At 34.6% G+C, this 25,057-nt stretch overlaps 2 protein-coding genes and 1 long non-coding RNA gene across 3 annotated transcripts; 1 reads left to right on the top strand and 2 right to left on the bottom strand.

The window, feature by feature from the left end:
* Positions 1-1,186: 1,186 nt before the first annotated feature.
* LOC100644132 (4-coumarate--CoA ligase 1) lies at positions 1,187-11,729 on the top strand. The gene is made up of 8 exons (XM_048407622.1): positions 1,187-1,365; positions 1,470-1,598; positions 6,204-6,411; positions 8,389-8,867; positions 10,130-10,307; positions 10,451-10,672; positions 10,873-11,102; positions 11,375-11,729. The coding sequence occupies exons 1-8, from the start codon at positions 1,336-1,338 to the stop codon at positions 11,534-11,536; spliced, it is 1,638 nt and encodes a 545-aa protein (XP_048263579.1). The 5' UTR covers positions 1,187-1,335; the 3' UTR covers positions 11,537-11,729.
* Positions 11,730-12,511: 782 nt separating this feature from the next.
* LOC100649831 (inactive metallocarboxypeptidase ECM14) lies at positions 12,512-22,076 on the bottom strand. Its single transcript, XM_048407663.1, has 12 exons — positions 20,923-22,076; positions 19,972-20,277; positions 18,851-18,938; positions 17,859-18,146; positions 17,422-17,635; positions 15,990-16,052; positions 15,188-15,341; positions 14,313-14,831; positions 13,906-13,993; positions 13,585-13,787; positions 13,080-13,164; positions 12,512-12,829 (listed from the first exon to the last, which is right to left on the bottom strand). Exons 1-12 carry the CDS (start codon positions 21,304-21,306, stop codon positions 12,636-12,638), a joined length of 2,586 nt encoding a protein of 861 aa, XP_048263620.1. The 5' UTR covers positions 21,307-22,076; the 3' UTR covers positions 12,512-12,635.
* Positions 22,077-22,403: 327 nt separating this feature from the next.
* On the bottom strand, positions 22,404-24,707 carry LOC125385462. Its single transcript, XR_007224774.1, has 2 exons — positions 24,224-24,707; positions 22,404-24,068 (listed from the first exon to the last, which is right to left on the bottom strand). It is a non-coding gene; the product is annotated as an uncharacterized LOC125385462 (long non-coding RNA).
* Positions 24,708-25,057: the final 350 nt, after the last annotated feature.

Below are 25,057 nucleotides of genomic sequence, written 5' to 3'. Positions count from 1 at the left end.
TTACGCGTGATGCGTGTAGACGTGTTCTCGACGAAGAGAAGTTAAGATGTCGACTGATTGAAGATTGATTAGTAAGTGAGTTTCGGTAACAGCGACGACGAAGATGAAAACTATTGTGTCTAGACGGGACTTTCGGATTCGTTGATAGCAATCTTGGTTAGGAAAGTGAGGGCAACAGTCATTGCTGCTAATCTGATGAGAAAAAGATTGGTAAGAGTGGGTCCTGATCGTCCCCAATTAAAGTTGTTCGTGGATGGCATTGTACATTGGAAAAACTCCTTTTCTCGTGTTTTCCCGGAATAAATAACAATCCTAAGGAACGCTTCAACTTAAAACATACTTTTTATCTTATGCATAAACAATTAATTTATAATATGCTTGATACAAAATATTCTTTCGACAATATCAATCGTATGTAAGTCGTTCTGTTAGAAAAATTTGTCAAATGTCCAGCTGGACAAATTGTAAAATACAAATTAAATAATAAAAAAAAGAGTCGTCCCAGATTTCTCGAGCCAAACCTTGTTGATACGTTCTATAAGTCAAGGCAAAATAGAAATATCATAAAAAGATACACATGTCATTAGAAACATCAATAAAGAGATATAGCAGGCAATCGATCTAGGAAATATAGATTGCGATGCAAACTTACGATGCAACGAACGTAAGAGTCTATGATACAGGATATGAATATATTGGAAACATTTACATTTTTTCCAAGACTAGAAATTGAAGAGACGCGGCAAAAGATTGAATCTGCTATTTTTTGAAGTTCTCGTTTATTACTCGTTTAGGTTGAACTTGCCTCGTTGAAAATAACGGTGACCAGTCTCGCTAGTAACTTATAAAAATACAAAAATAGTAAAAAAGAAAGAGAGAAATGTGAAATGTTTTCTATATATAGACAGAAGGAATGTGTGGAAGCAATAAGAATGTACGGGTACGAGACGGAAAAACACAAAACATTGTCATTACGTAATCAAGAACATACACGAATTTCAAATTCAAAATACAAGTCATTAACAAAGGTATTATTAAGATTACAGGAGACCAATCATAGGCAGGCTAATCATAAACTACAACCGTAACCGAGTCTCAATGTGTGTAAAGCCCGTCAAGGGGGGGCTTGCATATAAAGAAAAAGCCTGTCATCGTAGGATTTTTATCTAGTCGCTGGACGATCACCGTCAGATGTATCTGTTCCGTTGCATTGATCCATAAATCTAAGAAAAAGTTGTTCGATAATATTATAAGAAAAATTTTGTTATTTGGGAAAATTACTTATTTTTTGTTCTAAAAAGAATCGTCCGTGTGATTTCTCTAACAATCGTCAATATGGTCGTCAGTAAACCAGCAAACAATAATGTAAGACGTTTGGCGAATGCAATTCGCAAGTATTATTTGCTTCGTTTTAACGTAACATAGAAGATACTAACATTATGATACTTTCGTCGCATTATTGTTGTTAGACCGAGCTACCGTTCAGCATCGAAAACAAAGTAATGAAGGGGAAAGTGATATCGCTCGATAGTCAATATACCAGTGTTGGCGAATTGTTGTTTGACAGTTTGAAGAATAATCCGGATATTATTGGTCAGGTACGTATCGACGAATTTTACCTTGTACGATTAAGGAAATATAAACGACGATAAACCGAATTCTGGTATTGTTTGTTGGTATTATTGTAGTCGCTTGGTAGTTGTGCAATCTTTCTGTCATTTACTGTGTAGACCGATGAATTACTTCGGTCTAATTGGTCTCGCAACTTGACTTGGAAATTCTTATTGTATTGGTGTCGTGTCCTTGAAACAGTTACGAAAAGTCTTTAATTAACTGTCACGAAGAACTTAAATGTTTCGGAACTGATATGGAATTTAAATTGTTATAGTTTGTAATTTAGTTTCTTCGTAATTTTTTCTGTTGGAGCTTTTATATAGCAGCTTGAAATAGATATTTCTGATAAGACATCACGACGCTTAAAGAATTTTGCAGGCTTAATACATGTGGTTCCTTATAGGGCACAAAGACTTTGCCTTCATTTAAATACTTTCTGTGTTCTTTGGTCATGGCTGAAGCTCTGAACACGGCAGAATATAGAGAGGAATTTCGTTAGGAAAAATTAAACGATGTTAAATTTCGAACGACGTATGATCTAGGTATTCGCTCGGAAAGTTTTGACGTTTTGAAAATTTAAAATCACCTTCGTTTTTTCCAACAGAACTATGCATATACATATGTATCTAGAATCACGTAAATGCGAACGATAAAAGTGAATTCGCGAGACACATTTGCGAATGTGTACCAAAAAAACGTTTTGTTTCTATAAACGAATGATTTTGTTGTAATTGCCGATCAACGCACGCAGTCGTACACGTTGGAAAAACAGCAACGCAAAATATTCCGTTCAATGCATCGCACGAACGATATTGTGCCGCGAGATATTCTGTTAATTTTAATATTGTTAAACATATCGTATGAAAGATAAACGAGTACAAGAAAGTATTTTTAGAGTTATGTTTCCCTTACCTTTCGTAGGTCCAGTTCGATGAGATTAGAATCGCATAAAAAAGATTTCACAAGTCTATTTTAGAAGGGTAGAGATAGCCTTAAAATCTTAAAAATATCTTCACTTCTAAAATAGATATATGTAATGCAACGAAGTCTTGGTTATGCCAATCCCGATTAGCCGAAATATCGTATTATCCGAGACGCTTTGAACTTTATGATAATTTCATATTTTTCGAAAGTTTAATTATAAAGCATAAAATATCAACTACTACGTTAAGAAGTTTTTTTATGATTCTATCATGTGATTTACTAACACGCACGGACTTCTTATATTCGAGTCTTCGATCATCCGATATAGATTCGGTTGGCGTCACGCAGTGTAATCGAGACTCTGCTATTATACCGGATCATGTACCATCCGAAAGTATTTAATTTTGCCTAAAGGAATTGTTTTCTATTTCCTACCATTTCGGACCTATCGTCTAGTCATCTATTGTCCTAGTTACATAGCCGAATAATCCAATATAGCCCAAGCAACGATAGTGCTATCTATTATTTACAAGCAACGGTAGTGCTATCTATTATGTACGTCAAACATTAGAATCAAATAGATAGTTTCTCGCTATTATTGTTTACAATATGTTTTGTTTCCACTCTCAGCTAGGAAGCAATGTATTATTAAGAAACAAGATTAGCGTGGCTATAGAAGAAAGTTGAAAGATCGTGTTTGCATTTCACGTACTCATCATTGGCGTGATTGATCCTAGTTGATACTAGTGTTACTTAATGTTTATTTCTTAGTAATTACATACATTTTCTAGTAATAGAACAAAATCGATCATACATGATTCAATGAAATAATATAAAACACAAAATGTTGTACATCTATTATTTGCTTATCGAACGGAAGAAACTTCTGAGACAACCTAATATAAAAGTTGGGAACAATGTTCAGCAGCATATATAGTACTCGTCAAAACAAGCAGATGAAGTTCGAATAAACTTGATTTCAAAATTCAGTTTTCGACGTTATCGTATGATTACACATACGTACATATTACAATGTGTGTATGTTCAATATATATTCTGTATAGTCCAACGTACGCTTCGGTATGCTTTCTCATAAAAGCATGCACGATGCATACTCTGAAAGGTTTCACGCCACTTTTCTTATTTCTTGCTAAGAGTTTCCGATCTGTCGTATCAACTCACATACTTTTACACGCTAAACATCTCGTGGGGATAGTCATCCGTATGTTATTTAGCAATAAAGTTAGAAAAATTTACCAAATGTCCAGCTGGACAAATTGTAAAGCAGAAATTAAAATAAAAAAAGAAAAGAAAAACCTTATATAAGTATACGTTACGCGTATTACAGACATTTTAAAATTTCATGAACACTGTTATTACGAGACTCGACTATCGCGATTGTATTGGTCAAGCTTGAAACCAATCTAAAAACAAATGAGGCGATCGTTGGTGAAGGTGCCCACAAGAAATACTTTTGATGTTCAACAATAAAGTTTATTAAACTATCAACAATTAACGATTAATAATTAACTATCAAGAGTCACTAATCCGTTTCTCTAATTGTGTTTGCTTCGCCATAACTCTTAACTCTTTCGCACTTCACAGCTCGGGGCAGAAAATGAATCTTTGGTTCGAAACTAAACGGATTCTTTTCTTTGTTGTCTCTCGATATCCCCACTACGCGCGCGTTTATCGGACGTCCGCGACGGTTGCCGCGTATGCATCCTTCCGAATATTCGGCGAAAGAACCGTAGGGATATCGATGGTACGTTAGGCCTGTCGGTCTTACGCTTTAAAGGTTTAGCGCTTTGTATCGCGAAGTCGTTGGAAAGTTGCGTGGTCGAGTGCCGCCACACAAATTACATGGTGTTTATTAATTGTTGAGCCTATAAGATTATCATTCCTCTTTATGACAGGAACAGCACGTCTGCTACTTTTGAGAATTTCGAATTTCACACATTGCACGTTACAAAGTTTGCAACTCGGATCACGTCGACGACTCAGTTAGCAGTTTTAAGCGCTCGACGAATCTGCTCGATAGCAAACCACGTCTCATAAACTTCGACCTCAAATTAGAACTCGATGAAAGACCACCGGATATGAGATCGCAAACGAGTTACGCTACACATCCTCCACATCCTACGCACATCACGCTTCGTAAATCAAATCGTACAATGACATCGCACAGACGCTTCAAGCCATGCTTCAAGCTTACTTCAACGTCGCAATCATGGTAGTAGAACTCCTCGAATAAACATTCAAAATCACAATCGCAGTAGAACTCTTCGATCAATCCTCCACCATCAGCGTTAGTATCGTCCAAGTTTCGCGATCATAATCGAACAGTTACGATTTGACTGATCGCCACCTGGTGGAGAGGTCGCGACATTAATGGAGAGTATTAAAAAGTTTTTTTTCTATTTATTTAATTTGTACTTTACAATTTGTCCAGCTTCGGTAAATTATATTAGAAAGCGACTATTTTTAGCGTTGCTTGGAATTTATATTGAAAAATTCATTGCAGAAGATTTAAGAATGTCTCTCAAGGAACAGAAAGTATTTGTATCACTTCGCGAGAAACGATGAGAAAGATTTAAAAAATAAACCGACGCATGTAAGTAGGGTAGCGATCGAAGTTACCTAATTCGTTGTATTTCATCTTCTTTTCTCTAGGATATTGAACAGTTTTTGAAATAATTAATGAAAAAGTCAACTGATAAATGGATTGAAGTTTGAAATCAAGCAAGATCGAAGTACGATCGAACGATCGAAGATGAATATTTCTAGCAATCAAAATTCAATGATTTAGTGTCATTTCATTTAAAAATAAATTTGTATATATGTAAACGTATATTTGAAGGAATTATTGGAATGTAAGTAGCAGAGGAAATAAAATAAACAGATACCTATTATTATTGTAGTTTCACAGTAGAAGAATAACTATGAATAACTATGATTCTTCTTTACTATTTACTATTTACTATTTTTACTAAACATTTTATATAGGCGTTGGAGTTCGCCCATTCGCGACAAGAGATTCTTTCTATTGCATTGATTATCAGAAATATCAAATTGACGTGAAACCAAATAATAGCGTTTCACTTCAAACGAAATCACATTTTCGACATTCCAATAATTTCAAATATTTTGCATACGTATTGCTAGGCAAAAATGAACACATAGTACGCACATAGTACGTGGTATATAAAATGATATTTACATTAATTTATCTATGTACTTTTATTGATAGAAAATTATAGATTGCAGATCTTTAAGATTTATCATTTAAAGATTGATCTTTATTAATTTTAAAGATTTGTAATCGTATGAAGTACAAAGATATCCTATCGCGAACATGAAATTATAAAAAAGACGTCTATTCCCTGAAACGTGAAACTTGTCGATTCGCTGATAATATCAATATCGTTATTGTTAGTTCGCAAATTATCGTGCAAAAGGATTCTGGAGTACGACTTTCGGATATATGGCTCTCTATCATTTTTCATAGAATTGTATATTTTATAATTTTTTATATTTTGTTTAATCATTAATTTACTCCGCCAAGCGACACGATCCAACCCTTTTCTCCATCAGCTTTCTCCAACTTTCGCCCTTAAAAGCGCTAATTTAGATCACTGTTCTCATTAATCAAACGAATTTTTCAGGTAGACGCGATTTCAGGAGTCGAAGATACTTTTGCGGATCTCACGGATCGTACGATAAAATGTGCACTGTGGCTGCAAAGGCAAGGGGTGGGAAAAGGTGACATCGTCGTAATTTCTTCGCATAATCATCTGGATTCCATAGTTCCTTACGTTGCTGCGCTCTATCTCGGCGCTATTGTCAATGCATGGGACTATGCGATGAATGTTCGTAAGTTCTGAAAATTACAATAATTCGCTGAATGGGTTTGGCGTGGATATCATCCGATCGATGTCGTTACAATTACGGCAAAATATTTTTACACGATCTTTCTTCGTTCGATTCTTATCACGATTTTACGCTATAACGTATGCACGATAAGACGAGAACGTTTAATTTTTTGTGCAATATCGTTAACGATATCTAAGTTTTCGTAGAAAACTCGCTCTTATCGTGTTTGTAAATAACTAACACCTGCATTGGAAATGACATGTTTTATGCACTATTTCTATTCTGTATTGTTTGTTATTCTAAATGGATGTTTGACAAATTTTGAACATAAATGAATATAAATGAGAAATTATTAAGTATGCGCCATGTCTTTCGCAGAAATTGAAAATCGGTTTTATGATACAACTGAAAGGAAAATATTCTCCCAAATAACGTAACCTAAAAGTTAGGCAAGTAATAAGTGGAATTTTTTTTGGAAACGAAATCGTCGTTACATTTCTTGGACACAATATTTACGTATATATTTATGCATAATATTTAAACATTTGTGAATATATATATATATATAGGGAATTTATACTTTGAAAGATACTGTTATAGATATTTCAATAAGCTATCTTTTAATGCGAATTGCTAATGCTGGACTTATAATAATTTTTCGAGCTTGGGTCATAGCGAACAAAATAGAAGTCATGCTGTTATTCATTGCAAATGAAAAATTACACTAACATGCGAAGAGGATGTATGGAATCAACGATACTTCAAGTCAAAAAAATGCATGTCCGTAATAAATGATTAAGACATTTCCTGAAACTAATAGAAGAAACACTATAATAATGACTGGCCACTCTAGCCATTATGCAAGCAGATGACAGATTATACGTAAATACTTTACATGTATTGTACGTATACGTTACAGTAAATGTACTATTGCTATTCTACTATAGTCGAATTATAAGTGGAATTTTCTATTTTTTACAGGGTAATAATTTTTAAAACTAGTACGTTGTTAGCCAATTCTGTGTTGCCAAAATTGTCTTTTTATTTGATGTTGCGATCAACCGTAACGTACATGACATAACCTATATGCTTATGTGCATACATATATATATTATATGTATACATCCTGTATGCGTGTATAATACCTATATCCAGTATACATCTGCGGTAGTTCTTTTTATTCCTTGGATTAAATTATTGACTGAATTTTTCGGCTTTTGTAAATGCGAACAAATTCTTTGAAGCAATTTTTCCAAGCTTCTAAGTTATTTAATTCTCAGTCGTTAAACGGTTTCTGCAAAAAGCTGAATAAACGATTCATAGTATGATGACGTGCAGAATAATATTAATTCAGGTGGAACAACATAACACTCAAATAACTATTAATCGTTTCTTACGAAACATTGTGAGTTTGTCGCAAAGCACTGTTGCCAAAGCGTTCTAAGTCTATTGGACAATTAAAATATAAGCAACGTGAAAGATAGAGGACCAATAAAAATAAACTTGTAAATTTTTCCGTGTCGTCCGCGCACATTCGATCAACCTTCTCTTATAGAGCAGCTAATATATAAAAAAAAGAATAGCCGATAGCAGGAGAAACCATTATCGATCGTGGCTGCGTTGCTCAGAAGTCACATCGACGTTAAGATCTAAAAATTCAATTATGACTTGTAGATAAATAATAAGCGTTTGCAATGTGTTTGAGATAAACAAGTCGTGGAAGTAAGGCGTTCGTGTTTCGAGAAATTAAGACATTAACGCAATACGATAAAATTGAGAAATTTACAAAAGCTTGCCGATCAGTTTGGTTTCCGAATATACTCTATTCATGCTTTCACTTTTTATTTAACTTGTACCTTACAATTTGTCCAGCTGGACATTCGGTAAATATCTTTTTTCCACTTAACCGATTGCTTTGCATGTTAAAAAGATCATACGATTGCACACGATGACTAATCAATTATTACAACTTTGTAGAACTTGCGCGTTACTTTCTCGCATTATCGCAACCGAAAGTGATCTTCGCGAATGAGAAATCGGTGGCGGTCATATTGGAAGCTGCGAAGATCGAGCTGTATCATCTGAAAATGGTGTGTTTCGACTACTATCCTGGTGCGACGCTGTTTTCCGAAACGCTGAAAGGGCATACCGAGTCGGCAGTGAAGAATTTTCGATGCAGAGAGATCAACGATCCCAATCACACGGGTTTGATTCTTTTCTCGTCTGGAACAACGGGAATGCCGAAGGGCGTGCAGATTTCGCACAAGGCACTTATAAATGCATTGAACCCGATGGCAGGTTTCTCGCTCAACGCACACGTCCCATTGTGGTTCAGTTCTTTGTACTGGATCAGTGGATCGATACTTACTCTTAAAAGCATCGTTTCTTGCAACAAGAAGATCATCGGGCCGGAGTTCGACGAGAAAGCTACCTGCGAAATTATCGAAAAGTTCAAGGTACGATAATACGTATCGATAGTTGAACATCGTTGATGTTCAAGCATCGATGATTAATCATCGTTGTATGTATCCTTTTATGACGATATTAACGAATTAATCGTTTTGTTTAGGTGCTGCTAATTATTTAGAAGTGCGAATTCCTCACCGATTTCGAGTACCTTAAAATATCTTGTCGAGGTCGTCGCTCTGAACAACTTTATCCTATAAGCCGCTTGATTTTAGATCCTGAGATATTCAAATTTTTTTGTTGCACTTGACTCATGAATATTCATTGTCACGTTCATTGTTCGTATACATCGCGAATAGCTTTTAAGGAGGATCACGTTCCTATGATATAGCCTAATGTAAAGAAGGAGAAAAATTAATGGGTTGTAAATCATGGGAAACTACACTCGGCAAATAAATGATATGAAAGAGTTGTTCGGAATGATGACGTTGTTCAAATATTTCGGGATTATCGCAAGCGATTCTTCTACGTTATCACTTTGATTTTTAATATGCCGAGACAAATATTAGTAGAATATTAATAGAATAATAGAATAATATTAATAGAAAGGTATATTTTTATTATTTAACGCGCTTGTTCTTTTCAAACAACAAGCGGTAAAATAAATGATAATCGAATCTCAAATATGTTTGCACATGTATCTCATTGATTATAGACAAACTGCATAGTTTCTCTCCAAGCTTAACTTTTCTATCGTTCTATTGGTTTTGGAAAAATTTTCAGATACTTGTCAGTGTCTCTACGATAGTAAGTTCAACGAGTCAATTTTGTTAGTTTTTCGAGTGAAAATAGAAATTCGAACAAAAATGATCTCAACGAAGAAATTTCGTTCGACTTATCTACGATCTACTTTATTTACAAAGAATTAAGTTTACTTAAAATTTTATCTCAGTTTGATCTACTTCGGTTGATTTTTGTGATCGTAAAATAGAAACACAGCGATATATATATCGCGTTCAGTGAAAAATGTCTTTTCAGTTATTACATAAAAATCTATTAAAACTATCAATAGCTTTAGAAAATACGAATACTTGATATTTCATTTCTCTCACTGCCAGAAGTCATATCATTGCCAACAAGACGATGGACAATCCCTCATCGTCGTTGTTTCACATATTTGGGAAGCTAATGTATATGATACCTGCAGTGATTGAGCATAAAAGCTTCATCCGACCTTTATGTGAAAGCGCAACTCTTTCGAACAATTCATTTCGAATTATTCTTCTTTATTCACGGATTATCATTTTTTCAGGTCACGTGGTTAATGCTGAGCACCAGTATGGCAAATAGGTTAGCGCGATTCACTCATCTGCACGATTATGATCTTAGTAGTTTGAAAATCCTTTTCACCGGTGGTGCTACGATGAAACAAGAATCTCAAGATTTATTGAAGAATCACTTCTCGACTACGTCCATTATACAGGCGTATGGTAAGTAGAAAAGAAACTGAAATTTTATACGATATCTACCTTCTCGTCCGAGATAAGGAGATTAAATGGTCGACTAACGCGTTGATACACGGAATGGTATGAGAAATAACTTATTCTTTTTTTTTTTTTTTTTTTTTTTTTAGGTATGACAGAGCTTGGAGGCCTGTGTACAGCACAATTACCGAGCACCATAAGCGGATCTTGTGGCGTGGTAAGTGCAAATTGCGAGGTAAAAATCGTAGATATTGGAACAGGAGAGGCACTTGGTCCAAATGAGCACGGCGAACTCTGCGCGAAAACGCTGTCGATCATGACAGGATATTTAAAAAATCCCGAAGCTACCAAAAATACCATCGACAAGGATGGTAAATATCGCAATTTGCAATTGTTAATTTTATCATCGAAATTCTAAATAGGTCTAATCACTCTCTAGATAGTTTACTTGTGGTTTAAAATAAATGAAATGCTGGGAAAGTATGATAGTAACGTAAAGATTGAGATAATTAAGTAACGATAAAACATAAGGATGATTCGGTAATTTAATAGGTTAACGTTCTATTTTCAGGATGGATACACACGGGTGATTTAGCTTATTATAACGAGAAGGGAGAAATTTTCATCGTGGAGAGATTGAAGGAACTTATGAAATACAGGGGACACCAAATAACGCCGACCGAAATCGAAAATGTTTTGCAATCTCATCCTGCAGTGTTAGAAGTGGCGGTGGTTGGTATACCTCATCCTACAGACGACGAACATCCTATTGCTTTCATCAGCAAAATACCCAATAAGGAGGTACATACAGATCGATATATTGATTTACTATAATAAATAATTAAATTTGCAATTTATTATTACTTTTAACGTTGGTATATTGATGTGCTAATTCCCTTAACTTAATCAGTATTGTTGGTAATTTGTAAATATACAAAGAGGCCTTAAATCGAAGCGGCATTATAAAACGATGATTAAATAACATAATTTAATCTAAAGATAATATAAACCTAAGAAACGATCGTCATTACTTTGTGTATGATATAGATACGATATATACAATTTTTTTACAGGTTTCTGCGGAAGAATTGATAAAGATGGTAGCTAGCAACCTGATGGATAATTGTAAGCTGCGTGGTGGTGTACGATTTCTACCAAGCCTTCCACATACACACTCAGGGAAGATCTCGAAGAAAGAATTGAAAGCTATAGCAAGAACAATTGTAATTCATTAAATTACCACTAGACAACGAATTGCGTAGACAATGATAGCGCGTATTCGCAAATTTCTTAAAACGATTGTGACGAAGACGAACTTAAAACAGTACAAATAAGAATATCTTTTACTTGAACAATGTAAAACATATAGCAGTTAATATGTTTTCTTGACGATTGACGACGGAAGAATAAAATTATTCTAAAAATTTTCTTTCCAATCTATGTCTCTAATAGCATATAATATAGCATATAATGTATAGCATATAATAAGTAATATTGTAGTTGTAAGCGTAATAAGCAACACCGTGATTCTCCGTTAAGAAAGAGAAAGAGTAAAATTGTACGGGATGTAACGCGTACGAGGTTGGAAGTTGTATTGCTTTCAACGAACAGTGGCGTATCTTGCGTTAAGTCAGCCTTGTAACGTCGTTCAGATGACTACCGAAGATTTTTTTACAAAATTTTAAGAAGCCTCTCTCCTCCAAGAATTTACGTTCGTTGTGCCACTATCAATGCCAAACAGCGATATGTAAGGTCATTAGCGTATAAATACGAGCAAAAGCGATAACCTGCTGTTAGTCTGGTCCACTTTTCGATAATGGATCAAGACGCTGCAATATTAACTCTCGATTACCAAATAATTAATCTAGCCGTAGAAAATCACGTTGCCTCGCAACCCGTCCTCCTACGAGAGGTCTTCGTTATTTCTGGTCAAGTTTCGAAAGATAGCATTTTGACAGCCGATCCACAACATTCTGCTGCTTTGTCGATAGCTCGCTTTCCCGCTTACTTTCTCGCTGTAGATGTAGACACATCTTGAGGGTCAGAATTTGAAGGTCAAGTTCGATCTACCAGCTTTTTTGTTACAAATCTCCAGCGATCCGCTGGATGTAGGATCACGTTATGGTGATTTTTACGCTCACTTTTGTTCTACTCTCCGAGTACACGAGTCTTAAGCGTTAGATCCGGCGTTAAAATCGAGGAAAACGAAGTAAAAATAACGATATAAATATATTTGAAAAAATTTAACAATGCTCGTTATACATAATTCGTTTTAATTCGTTCGTTTATTTATATCGATTAATCTTGTTTGTAGTTTATTCTGCAGTCTGTAGCTTATTCGTATCCTCGAGCTTTAGCTTCCTTGAACATGGCAACTAAAGAGTCCAGGGTTTCCAATGAGGTAGGAGCGATTTGATCAGCTGGAAGCACGAAACCATGGCGACCAGTGTCACGTAATTCGTAGGTGAAGGTGACTGGTTTGTGGAATGTTCCCTTCACCCAATCCATTGAACTTCCGCTCGCGACATCTAGGAGTAGAAAATTATACATAGCAATAAATGACGGTAAAGATCGTTATCAATCTATCGGTCCGATCGAAAAAGCCTTATCGGATTAATTAATTTACTTGTATTAATTTTATATTTAATTACCACTTCACGTCCACGTCAAAGAAAATTATCTTTTATTTCATATCGATTCGTTTATCAGTCGCGTAATGTATTAGTTAGCTATCATTGTTTCGTCTATTGTATTTAAACGAGCGAAACGTCTACTTACAAATGGTTTCGGCGATGTTTCCGGTCTCGTATTTGGTTCCGTAGCGCTTAGCAAGAGCTTGGATCGTTTTCTTACCGATTTGCAGCTGAAAGAACACGTTCGTTATTTTAGTTGATTGCTCCGCGTTTCCAAATTTCATCGAGATTCTGTTAATCGATCGAGCGTATCGGTACCGAAAAGAATGGTACCTCGTTTACCGTTGTTATCGGTAAAGTAAAGCGAAGTATTAATTACTCTTTGAGTAACGAGATATGCGCGATAAAATCAGAGATTTCGATGAAATTTCTCCGCGATAAATGCATTTACAAAATTGAATCGAAGAAAGATCGGAATATAATGTTTACGAAACGGAACCGCCGTGTGTACTATAAATATATTATTTTTATTTTCTACGCAAGAAACGCGATATATGATGGATGTATAAACACGGAGAAAGTAAGAAAAAGCTCTAAGATATAACGTCTAATAATAGAATAATACATAAATTTATGAAGCCTCTACTTACAGAGTCATCGTAATTTTCCAAATGCTCTTTGGTGTGGCCATAGGGGAACATCAGAAGCTGAGAGTAGCTATGGAAAGCAATGTAGGCAGAGAATTTGTTAGAGATCGACGTTAAATATTGCGATAGACTTTTCGTTTCAACATCGGAGAATGCAGAGCTTCCAGCGTAAGTTTCGGCGCATGGCTGGTTGCTGGCACCACCAGCTAAAGGATAAAGAGAGAATGTTTCTTATGTGATTTTTATAGATCTCAACGTTATCTAATTATTTAGCAAAGAACGTGATAGCTTCGTTTAAGGTTTATTAATATATCAAGAACTTACACATCCATTTGTATCCCCAGTTCCTGTTAGGATCACTTCCGTAGCACAAGATACCGTATGGTTTGCGTGTCTTTCTCCACAAACGGTTCTGAAATACAAACATCGTCGAATTTATTACATCGAAAAATATTATTAATAAAATCGTCGTGGAACTTGTCATCGAACGATGTAAGTTGTTTGCCACGATTCCAGTGATATTTATTTTATCGTTAGGGATCCTGTTTAATACAAAGATATCAAACAGGGAAAATTTGCCGACAATGGGATAAATCTCGGTCTTCTAAATCAATAATCGTGAGAATAGAAGATTGTGAAAGAGGAAAGATCCGCATTTAGAACTTTCTACGTTTTGACCAACATGACTTCGCGTCATATTAAGAGGTCCTCGAGTTTCTCAAGTTACTTACCTTCGTGTGAGTGTATACGTATCCATCGGGGTTGACGACAGGGAAGATGTACCAGTCGTGAGATTCAGCGAGTGTCCTGACATCGGCATTCTTGCTGGTTAAAAGCTCGTTGAGCATGTAGAGAATGGTAGCCGGTCCGATCCATTCTCTAGCGTGGATTCCAGCCTCCAACACGACTCCGTGTTTGGCCTTACCGAGGGACACTTTCACTCCTTTGATTTGACGACCCTCGTACGTTTTTCCACCGACGATCACTTGCACCTTGCCGGGGTTTGCTTTGGCCAGATCGTCCAAATGAGCGTAGATTTCATCGAGAGTATGGTAGCGGTTCAAGTCGAACGTAGCCAGAGGTTGAGCCGGTGGCATTTCACTGTCGATCAAAGTTTGAACGTCGCTGACGTAGACGTCGTAGGGGATGTTGAACATCTTCATGGTCTCGTGGAAGTCGGGGATTCTGTGTGGGGCAACCATCACGTCCGCGGGGCGCTGGACGGCGTTTGGCTCTTTCCAGAAAGAGAACTGTACATTTCAGAGATTTTTCGTGTCAATTATATGAATAATTATTCCAAGAAAAGTAAATGGTAATTTTGGCAATTAAATATAAAAATTGACTAAACCGATCGAATCGCCGTGGTCCCTATTTTTATTATTGAATTTTAAAAAACGATAATAACGTAGAAAATAGGGAAAAATATTCGGAAAATTGACCGAGTTCATCGAATCGCTACAGTTTACCTTTGGTTCGTTCTTCAAAGAATTTTTCGAAGCTAGACGTTTGATTTATTATGGTTTAATGATAAATTAATGGAAAGAAGTATATTTTAGTCGATTCTATGAACGTATAACGATATTTATATCAAAGTAGATGTACATACCGCATCAGAAACTTCTTCCAAGTTGCGTATGACTTCCACCTGTTCTTCCGTCTGGGGTACGACACGGAACACCTTGTAGTTGTCGTACCTTACTTTCTCGGCTGTCGCCAAAGCGACCAAAGCGACGAAGATTAACTTCCACATGATACTTTTCCTAAGAAATGGACAAGATTGAACCTATTGCTATCGTATAGAATGTAAACGATGTACACGTAAATTCCACGAAAACCATAACGATCGAAAAAGAAATCGTCGAGGGAAACTCAACGATGACGAAATTTTTCACGCTCGAATAAATACAGGGAAGAAATTTATATTCAAATAGATATAAAGTTACAATGAAACATTAACGATTAAAATGAAAAAAAAGATCGAATTTGAATTAAAACAAAGAAAGTGAAGTTACAAAAGTGAGCAGAAATATTAAAGAGAAGAGATATATATATAATAGAAATATAATAGAATATAAGAGAAATATTAAGAGAAGAAATATTAAAGAGTTAAAACAAAGAAAGTGAAGTTACAAAAGTGAGAAGAAATATTAAAGAGAAGAGATATATATAATAGAATATAAGAGAAACATTAAGAGAAGAAATATTAAAGAGTTAAAAGAAAGAAAGTGAAGTTACAAAAGTGAGCAGAAATATTAAAGAGAAGAGATATATATATAATAGAAATATAATAGAATATAAGAGAAACATTAAGAGAAGAAATATTAAAGAGTTAAAACAAAGAAAGTGAAGTTACAAAAGTGAGCAGAAATATTAAAGAGAAGAGAGAACACAGAGACGAGTGATCTTACCCTGTATGGTCACCAGAGGGAATTGTGCCGCTGCTACTTCCATCCCTGTATTTAAACGTTCCACTTGCACACGACACCAATGATTATTTCTGTCTGATCGGTATTCGAAAATCATATCGTCGATTAATTAAAGAGCTTATTGGATCACCTTATCGGATTTATTTCGAGTGTGCTTCTTTATCTAGACGATCTTACATAGACCGTTCGATGTTTCACAATCAGTTGCAGATTTTTAATTCCGGGATACTTGAAGCTTCTCGGCTTCGTATCTCTGTTACTTGACATTTTCTGTTTGAAATAATAATAAATAGAATTTCAGAGTTTGAATCTTAGTAACTCGGATAAAGTCGTTCAGCGAATGGAAGGATGATAGCTTCGAATTGAAGATGGGTATGTTTCATTTCTATTTTCTTCTTCTAATCGGTTAAACGGATATAATTGTAAAATTATATTATACTATACTGTGATTCTGATATTAAATTCCAAAATACATTCTATAATTATAAAATTAAAATTAAAGATGAAGATAGAAACCTAATGAATATTTTCGAATGTAAGTATGGTATAATTGAATAGGAACGGAAATGAGATCTTTTGTTTGAAAAGTAGAGAATCTATAGATAGTGAAATTATTATTATATATCCGAGTTATTAAGATTCAAACTCTGAAATTCTATTTATTATTATTTCAAGAAGAAAATGTCAAGTAACGGAGATACCAAGCCCAGAAGCCTCAAGTATCCAGGAATTCTTCCATCCGCGAGTTAATGAAGTTATTAAGTAAATAAGTATCAGGTTACGCTCGTAGCAAGTACGTAGATCGTCATTATCGTTTCGTCACAGTTGCATCCAATTTGCATCTTTCGAAGATCGTTTAACATTGCTTGGCGATGAGATCGTGCTAGAAATTGTTACGTCGTAACGCTTGAGAATGACTGGTTCGAGCGATCGCATAGATTAAAGAAGCGCGTGTGAATTATAATGCTGGAAGAACAAAAATAGTTGTGTTTAAGTAATCGCATTGTCGTAAGTGATGGTAAATTGCGTGGTTACCGTAAACGTGCCAATTTACGATTACGATCGTGAAAGATTGTACGGTATTTTAGGACCAATATCGAAAATATAGATAAGAAAAGCGTGCAAAGACAGTGTTTATAATCAAGCAAAGCATTATTGACGTATGATTTCCATGACCATCTTTTCCGCTCTGGTAGTAATACAAAATTATTTATTTCTTTTATCACTGTTTGACAACGAAAATTTTACAATCTATTTGATATATTTTATTTTTCTACGGTATGTGCGATTTGTAGCTAAAATTAAGTAACTTTGACGTTGTACAGTATTAAACAGCAGTCTGTTATTTTACAGAATGAAACGTCGTATAAAAAGGATGTCATCGAATGATCAGGGAATCGTAGGAATTCAACGCTACGTGCTATTATTCGTGGATGTGCCATAGCCAAGCTTTGCAGCCTGTTGGAACATGACGACCAAAGAATCCAAGGTTTCCTTCGCAGTGGGTATAATTTGACTTGCTGGCAGAATAAAGCCGTATCTTCCTGTGTCTCGAAGTTCGTAAGTGTATGTAACGGGAATGTTATAGGTGCCCCGCACCCAGTCCATCGAACTTCCCGATGCAACGTCTGAAAGGAATACAAAATTTAAGTTGGTCGAAACAAAAGCCTAGAAACTTTCTCGTATTTTATTTTACTCTACTTTCACATTATTTTACATGTTTTTACGTTACTTTGCCTTCGACTAATTTTACCACAAACGATATTTAATTATAATATTTCAATATTTTTATCTCGGTGTTTATTACGACGATACTCTGATATCTTAACTTTATTTGAATAATGTACTTACATATAACGTCGACGATATTGCCAACCTTGTATCGCGTTCCATATCTCTTCAACAAAGCATTTATGGAATAATTTCCTATTTGGAAGAGATCGTTGTAGTTGCTGATCCTCTTGTTAGTATGCCCGTAAGGAATGAGCAACAATTGACTGTAACTGTGGAACGCCACGTAGGAGAATATTTTGTCGTGGATGCTGTCGATATATCGTGACATGGTTCTTGTTTCTGTCTCAGAGAATGCCTTTTCACCGGGGTATATTTCGCTGCATGGATTTCGGCTGGTACCACCCTCTAAAATATTGGTAGGAGCAACGTAACAGAAGCGTCATTTTTCAGCAGCAAGTGCGAGATACGAATAACTATAATAAAGAAATCTTTGGTATTTTTACACTGGGAATACTTTCTATACTTGAAAAACAATGGGATATTACTTAAAGCGAAACACAAAGGACACACTGATTTTTCATTGAGTTAGAAATCGATAATTCTATTCGTTTTTATCGAGGGGTTCTATTCACCAATGAAAATATTAATTGTTATTGATTCATTAACGAATCGACCTTTAGCGTTAAAGATATAAGAATGAAAAATCTTTTATTCCCCTGCTATCTAATAATCCATAATACAATAATATAGAAGAACAAATATTTATTTCCTTTGTAAAATATAGATAATTCAATTTCTAGTAATTGTCTTCCAGCCAGTGTTTCGTTCTATTTATACTACAAATAAATAATCTCGAATTAAGAATGTAAGTATTATTGGGTAACTAAGTGATTGCGAATTTTGTCAATACCATCTAACGACAAAATCCTCAATGCCAACTCAATATTTCCAATATCTAAATTGATTTCTAATATTAGCAATTATTTTCATTATCTACGTTCATTTACAATTTATCAGCGTTCGTAAACTGGAGATAATATCCTAAAGTAGGTATCGATTAACTAGACAGCGTAGCGATAACTTTTATTTTATTTGTATTAGATCGTTACCTGCCCAGTGGAAATTCCAGTTTCTGTTCGGATCAGCTCCGTAACAGCCCCTCCCGGAAGGTCTCCTAGTCTTCCGCCATAGACGATTCTAAACAGTCAATAAACAATATACTTCGCGGGTATAGTCTTTTATCATCTACATCGCGCAATTATCGAGCGTAAGTCTACCTTAATAAAAAAGAAAAATAAATAAATAGAACCGGAGAATTACAACTGATTGAAGCTCTTTGCTTAATTCTATAGATAACGGGCCGATAGCAGAATGAAATAATTCAAAGGAGACGTTCGACGATCTTATCGTAAGAAGTATCGTTTAAATAGCGATTTACGTCAAAGTCGCGTCAAGCGTTTGTGAATACCTACTTTATCTTTTTCGTTGATAAAGTAAATAGTTTTGATTGTGAATGAAACGAACGTGTAAACGAAACCTGGATTTCGTGTAAAAAGGTACACTATCTGGATAGATTTACCTGCTCCAGTTTTATTAAAATTATTAGGTCATCCCATAAGTTCGTTCCGCTTTTCCAGCGGTTATATACGTTAAGATTGTTTACATACGTTTCGGTTTCATGGAAAAATGTAATCCCCCTCTCGTTCTACAACTTCTTCCCATTTTTCGAGTGCATTGGTCCCTTATCGACGTATGTTTAGAAATCGACACGTGAAATGTATGCACAAAAGTCGGCACGAACTTATGGGATGACCTAACATAATTGAGTATTCCCGATAAGAGAATGACAATATAATAGATCGACTTTAAACAAAAGGCGATGCCACCTTTCACATTTCTGTATATTTTACAATTTTTAGTTTTCTTTTCGATTCAAATCTCCTTCTGTTTCACTGTTTTATTTATTATAATTCCAGCGAGGATGTTCGTGCATTTATGGAAAGTTCATGGAAAAGAAACTGGAAAAATGGGCACGATCTGCGTGACGTACAAAAGTATTATACAAGATCTTCAAGATGTACCTATTGTCCTTTTTTAGCGAGTAAGAACAATTGTCTGACTAGACGTTATTTCTTTAATTATATTCGCAACGATATTAATTCGCACGATTATCTGCAAATTCTAGTTAAACATTGTTTGCGTTATGAGAAAACTATGAAAGCGTTCTTACCGTAGTATGAGTGTACTCGTAGCCATCAGGATTGAATACAGGGAAAATATACCAATCGTACGACTCCGCCATATATCTGACACGAGAGTCATCGCTGAGGATCAATTCGTTCAGGACGTAGGTGACAACAGCGGGTGATATCCATTCTCTGGCGTGTATTCCGCCTTCGATAAATATACCAGGATTTCCTTCCTTATAGGAAATCTTTACGCCTCTGATACTCCTGCCTTCGTAGCTACTTCCACCGGTTATTGGTTTCACTATCTTAGGATACTGCGTTACGAGGGAATCTAGCCAGCTATAAATCTGAAAGGAAGTTGTTCGATCAATAATGCGTTGCCTTAAAAAAGGACGAACGATGAAATTAATTACTTTACTTAAATCGTTTAATTGTATAACAAAATTGAATCGTGTTTTTATATTTACCGATGTTTACTTTATATTCTTAATAACTGATAATATATTAATTCGATAATTTTATACTTAGTAAATTGCACGTAGTATTGCGATACAGTAATATGATTAGTATGATGGATATAGTATAGTATAGTATGGTAGCATTAGTATGATGGAATGGTAAGACGGTGATAATTTAATGCGAAAATATAGTACGGTGGGATAATAATAATACTGCAGGAAAGTATGATAGTAAAATATAGTGAAATAGAGTGACAACGGTGTAGTATGATATTACGAAAACATTGTAGTAATATTGGTAGTACGTTATTGTTTACGATAGCACGATACCATGGTGATACCATTTTTTTATTTTGAAATTTTATTATAATACTTATGGTAATTTTGAAATATTTTTGCTTGCAAAATAAACAATGATAACCGAACTGACGGGAGAAAAAAGGAGAGACAATTTAAATTGTAAGTTATGGATTAATATTCTAAAAATATTTCAATTCTATTTATCGAGTAAAATAATGGAAAATAATGTCTTACGGAATCCAATCGGTGATAACCGAGCCAGTCGAAACCACCTCTTACATTGCCACGGGGATTCTCATCGTCGATATACCTTTGCACGTCGTCCATCATCAATTCTGGTTCGAGCCTCGACCCGTTCACTTTTTCCATGAATTCTTGGATCTTTGCCGGGGCGATCATCACTTCTGCGGTGTTATTGATACTCGGTGGATGCCACAAATGGTAACCATCGTCGTCATACATGTTCCTTAATAGCTCTAAACCCGTAGTATCTGACACAAAAACCTTGTACAGTCTATAACCATCGTATCGTTTCTTCTCATTGTCAGTGGCATAAATACTCCCGAGAAGAAAAAGAAGATGTAGAAGAACAGCACGCGTCGTGGAATTCGACTTCATTTCGACAATTAGCAACGAGAGAACCTATCAAACTTTGGAAAATTTATCATAGGATCTTAAACACTGTCCCTGGTGTTATTCATACGTCTCAGAAACATTAAACATTTGATCAATTCGACTTGAATCTTCGATTTCGCGATTCTCTGATATCCCAATTTTCCTAATCTCTCCAATATCTTTAATCGTTTATTATTCTTAAATTTCCAGTCACTCTCAATCCTTTATCATCAATTTTCACTTCGTTACACGACTATCCTCTTAACACCCGGTGAAACGATTTGAAACAGTTCTGTCAGTATTCTGATTTATAAATTTTGTAATTTACAGGAATATAGCGAGGCTTCGGAATTTCCCAACGCGATCGATTCGCGACAATGTTCCACCGAGAAAGTTGCGCTTTCTCGCGGTGACTTTGAACCGGAGACTAATCGATATCGCTTTCTTTTCCGTCTGAAATGAACTTGACGGTTTCGAGATACAAGACAGGTGTGAGCGTCCCAAGTGAATCCTCCCGCGACTTTATATACAACGGGGAGCAACAACGGCAGGTAAAAATATCCTGTACGTGAGATAAGTGTAAACAACAAAGGAAAAAGATACGGGCGACGCATTTGCATGCAGGATGGACAATGAGAATTCTCGGGAGGTTGCAAACAAGCGGATGCCTGTCGATGGTCGAAGACCTCGAAGATACCGTTTCAAAATATAGATAAACTGAGGTTGTCGACATCTACTTAAAGAAAGTGCTCCACACTTGAGACGAAATATCTTCAATTACTTCTGTCATTTCCCAAACCAGTTTGAATAATTTTTTATTCATATTAATCTGCATAATTCATATTGATTCAGTTCGGTTGAGATATGAGAATTAAACGTTAAAATGTTATTTCCTGCGATTTCGTAGGGATATTATTCTTTTTTTATACTACGATTTAAAATATTAATCAATATTTTACTTACAATTTAAATTTAAGCTTAAGTACACATGTAGTATATACAATAATATATATAATAAATAAGTACGTGTGTAATATTATATTAATTAAAGAAAATGGGAGGAAAGAAAGAAACAGAGGAGGAAAGGGAATTCAACACGATTTAACCGGTTTATTATTTTATTTTATAAATATATTATCGTACACACTCGTTAGATTATATCGTTTGATAAAATGTTGTCAATGAAATTATTTTACTTCTTATGTTTTATCCGTTTTATCTCTGTTCCATCTATGTTCCTCCTGTTTTATTCTTCGCCAAAATGCAAAAGTTATTTATTCATCGTTGTCACTTCCATGTATATGGGTTTCTGTACAGGTATCGTTTATGAGAATTATCAATATTTGTTTTATGAATACGCAAGAATGCGTAAGATAAATTTACATGTACTTTTTAAAGCTACAAATGCAACGACCCATAATCGAATACCTCCGGGATGGTGTGTACTCGACAAGTCGATGAAATCAGATAACGTAATTCGCATCTATTAATTGCCACAGTAATGAAAGAATACGAAAAAAATGAGATTGTTGACGGACCTCGCATTGTTTTACATATTGCATGTGTATAAAATGGGACAATGAACACCACTTAGCATTGTCCTTCTATTCCTTGGCCAGATGGTGGCATTATCGAATAGATGCGATTAAGAGTCAACGTGGAATTAATACTAATTTAACAGTTGGAAGCTAGTTAAACCTTTTTTTTAATGCGCTTTTTTGCCTTATTTCTACTCTTATAAAACTTGTATTATTAATTGTATTATAATTATTATACTTAGCGCAAGCATTACATATTTTTTAGTAATTTTGTAATAATCAAATTTCTTTGTAAATATTTTAACTTACTGACTGGTCCTTTCTTTAATTAGAATTTCTTTTTATAAAGTAAATCTTTCGAAGTCTGTTATCAAATTGAGATTACGTTTGATATTCGAAGGCTTAAAAAATACAAAGATATTTAGAAATAAAACAAATATTTTGGCCTAGAAGAAAACCAAATATTTTTAGACTCCTTATTATGTTACTATATTTGTAAATCCATATTAAGAAATCGTATGCGTATGTCTTAATTAAACTATTTAATTTATGATAAGATATTATATTACGAAAATGTGATAGATATATAACACAAATGGGACAAAAAATATTAAACGTAAGTTTCATAATAAGGCGGAGAACGCAAGCGTGTATTAATAGTTTTATGTGTTCGTAAAATTATATAAAGATAAGATAAAAGATATTAAATATAAATATTTCATAATTATGTATAGTACGCAAGTAAGTATTAATAGTGTCGTATGGCCAATTTTGTATCATATTTGACCGTAATTAAGTACAGTTCTCCTCTATAGCCTTTATCATCAAAAATAGCTTAGAAAAATAAATCTAATTCTTGACATTAAGTCTGTATGGTTAAACATGTCAATGATTAATATGATAATAGATTAATCGTTGTCTGTACATTTTTGAAATATCATTTCCTTTCAGATGTTCACACATCTGTAAGAATGTTATTCGTTTCACACTATTTCACACAATGCAATTCAATAATACAAACAAATTTTTGTGTCAAATATTTGAACATCAAATAATTAATTTCTTCCTGCGAAAATAATTACATTACAGGAAGTTGGCAAAGAAAGTTCGTCGAGTTTATAATTAACTTCTTATCCAAACTACCAGGAGCGGTGGCCAGAATTTTAGAGAACTCCGAATGAGCCGGTAGAGACGTGTGTCCGCTTTATGTAGAACTTAATTAATGAACTGAAAATGGAAAATCGTGAAAATCGTTATATCTTTGTACAGTACAAATATTTTGATAAATACGTGATATTATTACAACACATCTAATAATAATAATGAAAACAATATTGTAAACATATAAAGAAAATTAATATTAATGATGAAACGAAACGTACATTGCACGTGTAAAATTATCAAGTAAGAGAAACTTTTTATTACGATTACGATCGAACCTTGGATCGAGTCCTCGCCATGTTTTATCGACTACCAACTGTTCAACAATGATCGAGTCCTTGTCAGATTCAAGATCGATATCGTTCACCGTTACGTGCACGACAAAGCAATAAAAATTCTAACTACATATCCTGTAAGACTATGTAAATTGATCCTGCTTCGACTCTTATATCGTTGTTTTATAATCATCGTATCAGTGGTTTTGAAGTATTTGATCAAGAATACGGTATGTGATCGAATCCGCATTTTGCATTATCGATAGTGAGAAATCATAGAAACGGTTGGTAAAAGGTTAGAGGAAGCAAGAATACACATATGAATATATGAATATGTACGTGAGAACATTATACATCAGTCAATTGATAGTCTAATTTTTTTTTGTAATTGACTAATAATGCTGGAAATATTGCGATTGCGAAGATCGATATGAAGAGCATTAATAGTTTAAAGAAAAAGATATTTCAATTCGTTATTAGATTTGTAACTATCTTTTTATTTTATTACTATGGCTATAGTTTTTGGTATATCAACGATAGTTTCGATGTTAATTACTTAATTCATATGACTTAATAAAGGTCATTCATCAAAAAATACAAATGTATAAACGAATAATTCATTAACGAGATGAGTAATTGCTAGTGGAAAATTATGTTAAGCTACTTAAAAAATTGTTTTTATGTCTGTATCGAAATAATATTTTTCATGAATTTGGAACAGTTTTCGTACGTACTTTATTTACGCGTTTTCAAATGAGAATGACGTAATCGATGGCGTCA

This window comes from Bombus terrestris, chromosome 7 (assembly GCF_910591885.1).
Source record: "Bombus terrestris chromosome 7, iyBomTerr1.2, whole genome shotgun sequence".
Lineage (NCBI taxonomy): Eukaryota > Metazoa > Arthropoda > Insecta > Hymenoptera > Apidae > Bombus > Bombus terrestris.
The sequence above is the reverse complement of the archived record's forward strand: the minus strand, read 5'-3'. Positions and strand labels throughout refer to the sequence as shown.

Excerpts from the sequence above, each read along its gene's own strand:
- LOC100644132 (XM_048407622.1), top strand. The coding sequence starts at position 1,336 with ATGGTCGTCAGTAAACCAGCAAACAATAAT. Across the intron at positions 1,366-1,469 it reads GTAAACCAGCAAACAATAAT|ACCGAGCTACCGTTCAGCAT; the intron begins GTAAGACGTTTG and ends TATTGTTGTTAG. Across the intron at positions 6,412-8,388 it reads GGACTATGCGATGAATGTTC|AACTTGCGCGTTACTTTCTC; the intron begins GTAAGTTCTGAA and ends ACAACTTTGTAG.
- LOC100649831 (XM_048407663.1), bottom strand. The coding sequence starts at position 21,306 with ATGAAGTCGAATTCCACGACGCGTGCTGTTCTTCTACATCTTCTTTTT. Across the intron at positions 18,939-19,971 it reads ACGAGTACACTCATACTACG|AATCGTCTATGGCGGAAGAC; the intron begins GTAAGAACGCTT and ends TTGACTGTTTAG. Across the intron at positions 13,165-13,584 it reads TGGAAAATTACGATGACTCT|CTGCAAATCGGTAAGAAAAC; the intron begins GTAAGTAGAGGC and ends GTGTTCTTTCAG.